General features: G+C 35.9%; 1 protein-coding gene across 2 annotated transcripts; it reads left to right on the top strand.

Annotated features, from left to right (window-relative positions):
• Positions 1–9,613: 9,613 nt before the first annotated feature.
• LOC140827881 (uncharacterized) lies at positions 9,614–12,475 on the top strand. Of its 2 annotated transcripts, XM_073190816.1 has the most exons (4): positions 9,614–9,754; positions 10,358–10,408; positions 11,017–11,068; positions 11,225–12,475. In XM_073190816.1, the coding sequence occupies exons 1-4, from the start codon at positions 9,644–9,646 to the stop codon at positions 11,428–11,430; spliced, it is 420 nt and encodes a 139-aa protein (XP_073046917.1). In that variant the 5' UTR covers positions 9,614–9,643; the 3' UTR covers positions 11,431–12,475. The 2 variants fall into 2 exon arrangements, with proteins under 2 accessions (XP_073046917.1, XP_073046918.1); XM_073190817.1 differs by lacking the exon at positions 10,358–10,408 and having other exon boundaries at positions 9,634–9,754.

Genomic DNA, 12,475 nt, shown 5'->3' on the forward strand with positions numbered 1-12,475 from the left:
TGAAGGAATTTGAACAAAACCAGCCTGGCGCTTCTGACGAGTCCTCCTCATCGTCTGTCTCTGACTTTGAATCAGAGGAACAAGGTAATGATGCATCTGAGGAGACTGACTCTGAAGCCAGCGAATCCTCTGAGAATGCTGCTGCTGCTGCACCCGATGTTGAGGATGATGTTGACAACACCTCCCACAACACTGACTCTGCTGATTATGATCTCAGTAAGTCCTTCTCTCCGAAGTTTTACTAAGAAGAGGCCTTGGCATTGTGGCCCATATTTATTCATCGAGAGTTGATTGAAGAGAAAAACATTGACTTTGATGCGTATGGAAAGCATAATCTGATTGAATTTTTGAAGAGCCGAAGGCTGCTCTCAACTGTCACTGCAGTCATGCCCTACTGTCGCAGAGTGGTGTTGGAGTTTTATTGCAATCTTTTGAGGAGTGTGGCCGATGAGGACTCGGTGAAATACGGCAGAGTGTTCGTTCGGGATCGTATTTACAATTTCTCACCAACTGTGATCAATGCTTTTTATGACACCCCAGATATTGAAGAGGCTGAAGAGGACTTAGATATTCATGCTGTCACCACTGTGCTTACTGGAGGTGTGGTCAAAATTTTCCCTGATCATCCCAAGAAATTGAGTGCTGCAAATCTCACCTCCTTCTTTTCTGTTCTACATAAAACTGCTATTTGGAACTGGACTCCATCGAGCAACACTACCACGGTGACTCGCTCACAGGCCATCATGCTATTCGCTATTGGAACCGGGCGTGCCTTTAACTTTGGGAAGTTGGTTTTTCAGAATACAGTGCAATACGCTCAAGGGGATTTCAAGAAAACCAAGCTTCCTTACCCTTCGCTCATCTATGGCATCCTGGAATCTCAAGGGTTCATTCCGGATATTGATGAAGAGCTCTGCCCTGTTGGCGATTCCCTGAAGATTTCCCCAGCTTACTTCAAGGGCAACAGAAAAGTCGATCTGCCTTGGATGGGTTCGAGTGTTGCTGCAGATGTTGGCCACACTGGTGAAACAACATCTGACCCTCTGCCTGACATTTCGAGTCTGCCCCCGACACCTCCTGCTGGCTATGTTACACTGTCCCTCTCCTACATTCGTGCTCAAATCGCCTATGGTCGACAACAGATTGATAATGCTAGGGCGACCATCGAGCATTATGAAAATCAAGTGGCTGATTATGAGCTTTTGCTAGCGGCAAGTCTCCATTCTGGACAAAAAGGGGGAGTAGACACTGCTGCTGGGACCAGTGGGACAAAAATGGCCGATCAAGATGATGACGCAGACAAGGAAACTGACTGATGTTGTAGTAGCCCGAATTCCAAATTGGGTAATTAACGGATTAATGGTGATTAAGAAGGTTTAATGTGTAATTTTGACCGTGGTCATGATCGGACGGACCGAAGATGGTTCGGTAGCACCGAAGAGTTCGGACGATCCGAAGCGAGTTCGGTGGATCCGATCATGAGGTGTCAAGAGCCGATGGACACGTGGGAGTTCGGACGTTCCGAAGTGTAGGTTCGGTGGATCCGATCGTGAGGTGTCAAGAGCCGATGGACACGTGGGAGTTCGGACGTTCCGAAGTGTAGGTTCGGTGGATCCGATCGTGAGGTGTCAAGAGCTGATGGACACGTAGGAGTTCGGACGTTCCGAAGTGGGTTCGGTGGATCCGAACATAGCCTATAAATAGTGCTCGGATTTCCTCATTTTGTATTGACAATCCTTGAGTTGTGTCTCATATTTGAGAGATTTGGAAGGTTTCTAGGGTTAGTTGCCGGTCGAGCGATAGCCAAGAGCTGCCAGGATTGGTAGTGTAGCGACGCCTGAATTACGAGGCAATCGACATCAAAGGGCTGTCGACGGACGAAGGTAAACCCTAAACCTTTGGTAGTACTAGGGAGTACTGGTTTTGCTAGTCTAGCATGGTAGTATTGTTCATTGGGTATGCTTTTGATGCGTAGGCTTGTTCTAGACCTGATTAGCGGTGTTGCGTAAGGCTAGGCTTGCTGTGATAGAGGTACGAAAGTACTATCCGAGATATCCTGGTCGAGTATACATTCATATATGTGTTGCATGATTATTTGCTGCATTGTTATATGTCATATGATGCATGTTATTATGTCACGTTGTATGATGCATGTTGCATTTCATGTTGAGCCGTATCTTCTTCGAGATAGCCTTTACTGTTGAGCTGTATCTCTTTCGAGATAAGCTATATCTTGTGGGGCCGCTCAGCCCTGTCTTGTCTTGTGGACGCATGGACACCGAGAGTACACAGTGGCCGACGGGTCGGGAGGGCTTCGGTGATCCGGGACATTTTAGGTCCACGTCTGTTCTTGCAGTGGATGCAGTGACCCAGAGGTAGGACCGCGCGGCACTATCCACTTGGCGCCTCTAGACTGAGCATTTTGAGATCTTTTGTGACTCCTGTTTCTTGACTACCCTGGTATCATATCATAGCATGTGCATTTCATATAGGTTTGTATACTCATGCTTTTGTACTGGGCGTTCTTATCGCTCACGTCCTCGGTTTTGTTTATCTTGGACACCCCATTTCCACGGGGCAGGCCTCAGGTTGGACAGCTCGGGAAGAGTAGGAGGAGGACAGTGAGTATCTGGTTGGTTTAGTTTTCAGTACTATTCTATTTCGATATGGTTGTACCGAATATATTTTGAGTTGTTCTGATTTCGATTGGGTTGTATAACTACCATTTGTTGACAGTTTTCCGCTGTTATCTCTGATTGTTTTTAATTAAGTTAGTTGCATGTTTAGTTCTCAACTAGTAGGTGATTCTGGAACGGGTCACTACAGATGTTTTGTTGATTGTTGGACTGACTACTTTGGTGCTTTAACTGCTTTTGTTCTGTTCTAAGTCTCTCCTTGTTATTGACCTAATCAATGATATAATCTGAGTGTTACAACATCTATCGTGCAACATCTAACTTGCAAATTTTTTACTGGGTTTGTTTTTCAGGGGGAGTCAACAACTGGTTGACTAATCCAGGGGGAGTTACCATTTTACTGAGTTTTGTCCAGAAAGGCAAAAAGGGGGAGATTGAAAGGAATTTTATTCCTTGAAATATTTCCTTCGTTTAATACTTTCCTTGTTTAAAAAGATCTTTGTTGTTTTGCCTTTCTAGACATACTATATGATCTCCTATAAAATTTAATAGAATCATCGATAATGTAGAAAAGATATGATTTGATCTTCAAGATATGTTATCCTTAATTTAAAATGAGTTTGTTTCCTTATAAAATTGGTTTTCCATATTTTATAGGACTCCGAAGACAAGCTAGTAGAAATAGGAGAAGAAGATACAGAACTGGGTGTGGATGAGACGATTTGCAGAGACGTTTACCGAAGCCTAGCAATCTCGTGTGATTGATAACCTGTTGCTGTGAAGTGTTGCCGACATCTGAAGACAACACCTAATCACGGCTGTGATTAGTGTGTTCAGTTTCGAAGAGTTTATCACTTCTCGGTTGATGCATCCGATATAGTTTTGTTATACGGTTTGTTAGAAGTATAGGACGCAATTTGTCACTCGCCTGTACAAGGGAGTTGTTTTGTTTTCTCACTAGTATTGGTTTTTGTAAACTTACAAGTTTTTCTAGTGAAGTATTTTGCCCTGAGGCATCGCACAAGTATTTTATACTTGTGCATAATTTATATCTCGTCTCTCTTATTATTATCGTTATTCCAACTACGTTTAGGTGTGTTAAAATTATAACTTCCGCTGCATGTTGTCGTGAGTGTTACAACACTTACGTACAACACCTATATTCTGAAACACACAACATTCACTCTCAACTCACTCACATATACACTGTGGAAACAGAACTTTCACATAAGTTAGCTCAAGCATGATTCTAAAGTCTCTAAAGTGTGTTTTGTTTTTATGTTACCCAAGTTAGGCAGTTACTATACATTTTGGATTGTTCTTTGAGCAATTTACCAGAACATCAGATGTTATGATATTTCAGCATGCTTAATTTGATTTTATATGTCTTGCTGGTGTTGCGCGGCTTCTAGGATTATATCTTAATGTCAAATCACTAAAATGTCCATTATAAATAGTAAATACTACTTGTTATGCCATTCTTTCTCCCATTTCTTATAATCGTAAAAACTCATTTGAAAACTTAAAAAAAAGCTTTGGTAAGTTGTTACAAAAACAACCAATCAATCAAGTAGTTGCTTTCGAAGACGATGAAACTCTACAATCAATCAAGTACTTACAAAAACAACGGTAAATCGGTGAGCTTTGGTAAGTTGTTTCTCGAAGGTGAAATTTTCTACTATTTAAATCTCGCATTTGTGCAGTGATGTTGGGCAAATTTTTCTATTGGTTGGTGAATATAATTGTTCCAAAGTAAATATTTTGATGAATGATAATGAACCAAAAGTGCAGTATGCTGGTGTTATGAAGCACGAGTTTTCGAGAAATAAACTTTGACAGATTTAATTTTGATTCATTGTGTAGTTAATGATGGGCGACAAGGCAAATGTTAGATTTTTTTTACGAAATCTTGGATATGTGATTGGACCAACAAGATTTACAGAGATCGACGGATTTCTGAAACGATGGTATAAGGATTTCAAAGCACCATATAGATTGAGGAATCATGCCCGAGCTTGACAGTGTAGTGGACCCAGATGGGAATACTGTGAGTCAATATTGAATTGTGGACTCGATGCAGCAGATTGTCCACCACCCGATCTCCTAGAAGTCGATGAAAGTAGAAAACAGCTATTTGACTCCCAGTTTAATGAAGTTAATCTTTGTGAAGAACATAATAGCAGGGATGCACATGAAGTGAGTACTTGTAGTGATTCTGATCATGAGAATACAAAGCACCTGATAAATTTATCATCATTTGAAAACTTTGAATCTGATGCACCTAGTGAATTGATAGGTGATGTTGAAGGCGCAAGTGATGAGGATATATTTGCAGGTACAAATAAGTCTAAAAGAGATGGAATTAGAAAATGAAAAGAATAGTGAGGCCAAACCAAAGAAAATAGCTTAGATACGAGTTAGGAAAATCATAGTGAAGAGGAAACTAACTGGTTTGGTGATGCAGGTGAACATAATAATATTCTGCATAATTATAATCTTCTAAGCATTAATGGGTCAGATGAGGATACTCCAATTTATGCTGTTTACAATGGACATGATATGAAAATTTTCAATCTAGTTGTGGAAATGAAATCAAGAATGCTTCTGAGTTTAGAGGAGTCCTGAGAAATTATAGTGTGTGAAAGGAGTATGAATTAACAATGAAAAAAAATTAGAGGATTAGGATGACAGCTGCAAAGAAGGGTATAATTTGAGAGTCCATGGTTCTTTAGTACAAGGTGGTCCAACATTGCGATTGAAAACTATAAAAGGGGCACTATTATGTGAGTAAGGCACACAAACAGTATAGCAAATTACAAGTACTTGTCCACGAGAGTTGAAAGCATATTGAGGGATAATCCTGATATAAAAATTGATCGGTTACGAAATATTATCATGAGAAATTGTGGTGTGGATGTCAGTAAATGGAAAGTGTTAAGAGCGAAAAAGACGGTTGTTCAAAGCATCATAGGAGTTGACAATGCACTATATGATTTACTATGGGATTATTGTGAGACTATTTTTAAAGTTTAATCCATGTATTGAGTTGTTGGTTAGGAGAGATGAGTGCACCAACCCTCCTACATTTTAGAAATTATATTTCAGCTTACATCGTATGAAATGAGTTTTTTTATCCGGTTGTAGACCAATAATTGAACTCGATGAATTCTTTTTTTAAAATTGTATATTGTGGACAAACAGAGATGAAACAAACCAAGCCGAATTGAACACTGAGATGATGGAACTTGGTTCGTTTAAAATTTATACAGACTCGAGCTCGATTCGAGCTCTTAAAATTAGCTTCGAGCTCCGTTCGCTTTGAAATTACTGAGTTCGGGAATAGCTCGAGCTCGAGCTCCGTTCGTTAATAGCTTGTATTAATGTTTAATGAGTTTGGCTCGAGCTTGACTCGTTAAGCGGGTTTGTTTTGAAGCTCGTTGAGCATACAACAAAGATCGAGTTCGAGCTTGATTTGAGCTCACCAAAGATAGAATCGAGCTCAAACATATAATAGAATGAATCTTTATAAAATAAGACTAAAATAATATTGAAAAGTGTAAATTTATTCATAAATAACTAAAAATTGCAAATTTTGTGTAATACACTACCACTGTTGAGAAGAAAGAAAATTTAACGTTTATAAAGTATCACTCTTGAGAATCATAAGATGACACTGAAATATGTGGATTTGTACCAATCGATGATGTTTGTTGGCCACTTGAAGAAGTAATGCTCGCATAGCAATCCTTCACAATTTCTCAATGAGGATTGACACGGGAGGATAAACAACATCAAAAAACATGAGCGAAAAGTTATAATAGATGGGAATGCTTCCCTAGTTTTAGGTATAGTAAAGTAATTGACTAATAACCTAATAGCTGACGGAAACTCGTGTAAACCTATGAAAATATATGTATAATGAAATTTGAAACCAGTCTTTATTGTGAATAACTGCTTTGTAAGCATTATTCTTCAAGTGGCCAACAAACATCATCGGCGGGTGCAAAATGGGGATGTAAACGAATCAAGCAGGACAGAATGGTATCAGGCTCGGGCTCAGATCGTTTAAAGTATATATAGTTTCGAGCTCGAGCTTAAGGATATTAGGCTCATAAACTCACGAGCATGTTCGTGAGCTCGATATCAGCCGTTTATGTGACTCTCGGGCTCGAGCTCGACTCATTTTTTAATTTGATAAATAAAAATATCAGTACAAATGTATTTGGAATGATTTGAACACGAGATATTGGTGAAACAATTTAATTTATACCACTTTAACACAATTGCCTTTAATTTGCATATCATTATGCTAAAATGCTATTTGCACAAGAATAAATAAAATAACATAACATAAATCAATTTCTTGAAGCATTAATAACATATGCACATGAAGTACATATAAAAATTATTCTACTAAAATATTATTTAAAAAAATAGCATAATCAATAAACAAAACTCAACAATTGATAATGTAACATATGTCGAAAGATTCTTTTAAAAATTTCCATAATAAGTAAATAATATATGATTCAAATTTTATGATGATATTGTCACGTTGACATATCTAGAAAAAATAATTAAATAATTGTATATAATCAAAAATTCATGGAATAATAATACAACTTTTATGCAATTTACACCATCGATGAATATATATATTAACAGCCCAAAGAAAAGTCTACACTGGGTTGGCCCAATTAAAATTTTTCTAAATCTGAGCCCAAAACCCGAACACTTAAAGTACTGGTTTTAAACCTATTCTTCTGCAGCCGAACTCCATAAAAACAGCCGCTGCTACCTGACTTGGTTCTTCTCGTTCGGTCTCCGATTACAGGTTCTACCTTTCTGAATTTCTTGTATTTCGGTAAGGATTTGTAAACTTTAATATCTTTTGGACTCTATATTAGTTTCATTTTGTGTTTAAATTAAATTGCGCCTCTTAATTCCGGACAAACGTGCGCTGTCCATTTTCTCTGTGGTTCGTTTTATTTGTTAGCATTTATTTTGTTGGGACTGGAATCAGCCTTTTGAATTGTATCAGCTTCGTGAGGTTTATAAATAAGGGCCTAAAAATGCATAGAAGTTTTAGATTACAAAGTTTTAGGGGTGGGAATGGGGCAAAACTTGTTTCTTTTTTTAAAAATTCTTACCATGGAAGTTGTGAGGATAGGCAACTGCATTGCCTGCTGGAAGTTCACTTTTTTCAGTTTCTAGGTTCTCGGTGTTTCTTTAGGTATTGACTTGCATTGCTTGCAAAAGTGTGTGTATCGAGATAACAATGATTATTTCTCTTTGGGGGTGGGAGAGTGTTTGGATCTAGGTAAATTTCATGAAGTTTTATCTTGATATTGAATTTCTTATGGTATTAATATTAGGAATATATAATAATAATCATACTAATTTCATCAAATTGCATTATCATTGTCAATACTATAATAACCAAATATTCATATGTTACATTTGTCTTATATATATATATATATATATATATATATATATATATATTATTAGTTTGTTAGGAGTCTTTACTAGCGATTTATGCATGTAATGTTTGTTATATTTGGAATGAATAGAAATAAGAATTATTGGTTTGTTTCTTTCCCTTGGCTCCTCTCCTGTATCTTGGTTCTTTGTGTTCTTCCTCCCTTTTTGTGATACCTGTACATTTGAGCATTGATTTTTATACAATAGTTATTTATTGCTACATTGTTAGAATATAAAAAAAATGTGAGATGAGAAATAACAATTTTGCCTAGTCATCAACAAAAATATATATAACACACACGCGTGTGTAATATTAAAAATTAGTTATAATATCTCATTTAATTAATAAGCAAACTTAGCAATGATATAATAGTAAATTCATTAATATTTAGAAACTTAGATTCTGAATCTTGTAACTTATTTGGTCCATTGTTTGTATGTCATTTACCTTATTGCTTCCTAATTATTCTTCTTAACGTGAATTTGCTTCCCTGGGTGTACAACAAATAAGTAAACTTTACAAGTGTATAATAGTAAATTTATTAATATTTAGAAGCTAATCACATATTCAAAATGTTGAACCAAACAATCTTAAAAGTATCACATAATGTTTGATTAATAATATATCAACCTTGTTATCTATAATATAATCAATCATTTATTTATCTCATTATCTTTAGTGTAACGACACTTCTCTTTTAAGTGGACGAAATTATCCCTAGTCATAATTCTATATAATTTTTATTAAAAAACACTATATTTTGATAAATTAACCCAAATACAAAACCATCCCAAATTATTTATAAATTTAATAATAAATAATAATATACAAAATAATTAATAAAGTTGAAAGTGTGAGAATTATCGCGATATAAAAATGTCAAATAGGAATATAAGTGGGGTTATTCTCGGTAATTCACAAGTAGCTAGTTTGGCAAACCAAACTTTGACCTCCAAAGGCGCTTGAATTAAAACAGAAAATAATAAATGCAGCTGGATTCAATTTAGGTATTTATTCCAGAAACCCCCAATTCATTCAGCAACTCCAAGTTTCAACTGACTGGTTAAAAACCTAATCTTTTAGTTAACCTTAGATTAACCACAGTTTTTTGTAATATTATTTGCAGAAATTAACTGTTTTATGTCTCGTTTAGGGATTTTTTATTGCTGAAAAAGTTCGGGATTTGGTTTTTATTTTTGTCTGAACTATGGTTGTTTCTGTATGTGTATTTTGGGTTTTTTGTTTTGATTTTATTTACTTTGATTCTGTTTCTTTTTTGTGCAACTGTTGTACGCTTTTTTTTCTATGGTAGTACCTATACATGCTCGCAAATTACAGTGAGTTTGTACTTTTGCTATGATGTATAAACTTTTCTATTTTATCTGAAGTTGGAGTTTTTGAAACGTTCGAATAAAATAAACTCTTAACATTTAATTTTGTTAAGTTGTAAGAAAGTTTATGAAGTTTCGGGGCTGCTTTATAGGTTGTCACATGTTTTGCAATTTGTACCAAGAAATAATCCATGGGCCAAGATAGAGAAGAAATAGGAGAGGAAGAAGAGTATGTACTGCTTGACTTGGACAACGTTTCAGCCGACATTGATATTCCACAGGATGCCCCATATGTTCTTTCTGTACGATTGCTACCTTCCAATCACTTGTGTTTAATTCATATCTTCTGTTCTGCTAGTTTAGTGTTTGAAGTTTTATGCAGCAGCCTGTTCCAATTTGTTCTTTTCTTGATGAAATCTGAACTGGAATTGTAATATTTTGGGCAAACACTCAATCTTTCGTTTAGCAGTTCCGGAACCCAATAAAAGTAATTGATAACTGAAAAAGGTGATTACAAATTTGAACTTGGTTTCTTCATTGCTTCACTCGCTATTTTGTGTACCTCCTTTTTTTCAAAGGCGCAATTGGGTGCTCCTGGGAAGTGCGATGATTCATCGAAATTGGATTTGGGCGTATTTATGTAGAATATTGATTCTTAACACCTAATTGTTGTTATCAACCATGCAATGTTGTTATCAACCATGCAAAATATACAACGTTTGGAGAAAAAATTTCTCATATGTTTTGTTAAGGTTTTTGTTTTGTTTTTGTTACTCCGACCTTGTGTTATGGGCATCTAATTCATGAATAATAGCATGATTATTGCACTTACTTTCTTTATTTATTTCGTTTTTCTTTCTTAATTTCATACTATTCATAATTTTATTGTTGAACAAATAATGCAGGGTCTGGATACGCTCAACCCTATTCTGATTATCGATAACAAAATTAAGTTGGTAAGTGAGAAAGACTTTAAAAAAATGTATATTGCGTTAGTGGGCTTCAAAATAAAGTGCCTCTTTCTCGTTTAGATTTTTCCTTTTCATGAGTGAATTTTAGTGTTGATTTCGTTCTGTTTATTTTGTTAGGAAAAACTTGTGAAAGGTAACTAATTCTAAAAGCTTACCTTCAAAGGACAAGTATTCTTGATGCACTGCCATTTCAGAAATATATTTTAATGAGCCAACTTTTGTATGTTTTTAATTTTCTGCAACTGTTTTTGAAAGTTTTTTGACAGAATGATCTTTGTTAAGAGGTTATGTTATGTAAGATGTAAGCATTCTGTGGAACCTGTGGCTACCTTTTACCATGATTTGAGCTAGAAGATTTCATTATCTTAGTTGCCCGTTCATACTCGAATACACTGGTATTAGATGATTACCTTAATGGACGATGCTATCTTTTTTGTCAATCCACTTCCTGAGATATGTCTCTTTGACTGCAGCATAAAACATAACGGGGGCATGCACATTATTTAAAATTATCTGGAACCTTCCACAATTAGACTAATTGAATGTTACATCTGCTTCTTAAACTTAATTCATTTTTGTTTGAGTGCCACCAGATTGGAGAATATGAAGAAACAATAGGGACCTGCATCATCTTCGATGAAAGTGGTGAGTCACATTTACTATTCTTTGAGTTTTGATTGGTTTGGTTCATGTAGTTGAGCAGTTGCCTTTCGTATCATATGTGATGTTAGTCTTAAAGACTCATAAGTTGGGTAGTGAAACATTATCATTTACTTTGCCATAAGCATTTTGTTTATGCAGAAGTGACGCCTATTGCTCATGAACAAACGGGGCCATCCGAAACGAACCTTTTGTCCAGCAGACGCTTAATGGACCCCAAGCAAACCCCAGCTAAGCAAGTCAATCCATTGACAAGTCTTCATAAGGTTCTCAAGTTCAGATTATTTTTGGATGCTGACGATGAAAATGGAGAAGATGTGGATGCAAACACTGTCTTGATGTACTAAACATCAATTTGACCTTTATCATTTATTTGAAGACAGGATATTGGTCATTTTTTACGAGCTTAATCAGCAGAAAAAGAAAAAAAACACGAGATTTGAAACTTATTTCCCCACTTTTTACCTAGTGAGCGACACTACAGTCCTCTTGAAAGGGGAGGAAATATAAACTACACAGTTAAATGGGTCTGGGCCGAAGTCAATAGAATTCATCTTGACCTATTGGGCTGAAACCGGTCCAGCCCTTTCCACAGTACACTCTATTATGAACTTATACGAATGATATCATAATATTGTCATACATTTAAAAACAATTTTTAAAATCATTATGTAAATTGTTTTAGGGGCTCATTGCATCAAAATCTCATGCATAAAAACCTCCTAACAGAGAGGTAAATGTGTCTTGCTTTTTAAAATTTATTAATATTTTTAAAGAGTTTCATGTCTTTTAAATTCTGTATAAGACAATTAGCTCAATTTTTCAGGTGGTTATGTCTGAAGTTAATTAAAAAATAGGGTCTCTTTGCCCAATAGGTAGATTATTTTATTTTACTTCATGTGTTATTAGGCACTTGGAGGATCGTTTTGGAAATGGGCTTAGTCAAAAAAAAATTTCTAATTGTTTTTAAATAAAAAATTGATCAAGCCATCTTTTCTTTGGGTTGGAGTATTTTTTAAAGTTGGGAAAAGTTGTGTAACAAATGAAACTCGTTTCAAACTTGAGAGACTAAGTGAGGTGATTAAATCCAAAGTTTTGATTACTTTTAATGATTTTTTCAAATAATAGACTTTATGGATCTGATAGAGCCGCCAAACGTGCTATTTGTTAAATTCTGATAGAGCCGCCATACGTGCTATTTTTCAAATGATAGACTTTTCTGACCGACAGTCTTTGTAAGTCAAGGTTCAGCATTACTACACCTTCAGTAACACGGGACACGAGTGTCTCCAATATTGAATAATCAAGAATAGCAACAAAATAATTTCATAATTCTATCAAGAGACAAACCATGCGAAGCCCTTGAAATAAAGACAATGATCCCGAAGCACA

This window comes from Primulina eburnea, chromosome 3 (genome assembly GCF_022965805.1).
Source record: "Primulina eburnea isolate SZY01 chromosome 3, ASM2296580v1, whole genome shotgun sequence".
Taxonomy (NCBI): Eukaryota; Viridiplantae; Streptophyta; class Magnoliopsida; order Lamiales; family Gesneriaceae; genus Primulina; species Primulina eburnea.

Excerpts from the sequence above, each read along its gene's own strand:
- LOC140827881 (XM_073190816.1), top strand. The coding sequence starts at position 9,644 with ATGGGCCAAGATAGAGAAGAAATAGGAGAGGAAGAAGAGTATGTACTG. Across the intron at positions 10,409-11,016 it reads TCGATAACAAAATTAAGTTG|ATTGGAGAATATGAAGAAAC; the intron begins GTAAGTGAGAAA and ends GAGTGCCACCAG. Across the intron at positions 11,069-11,224 it reads CATCATCTTCGATGAAAGTG|AAGTGACGCCTATTGCTCAT; the intron begins GTGAGTCACATT and ends TTGTTTATGCAG.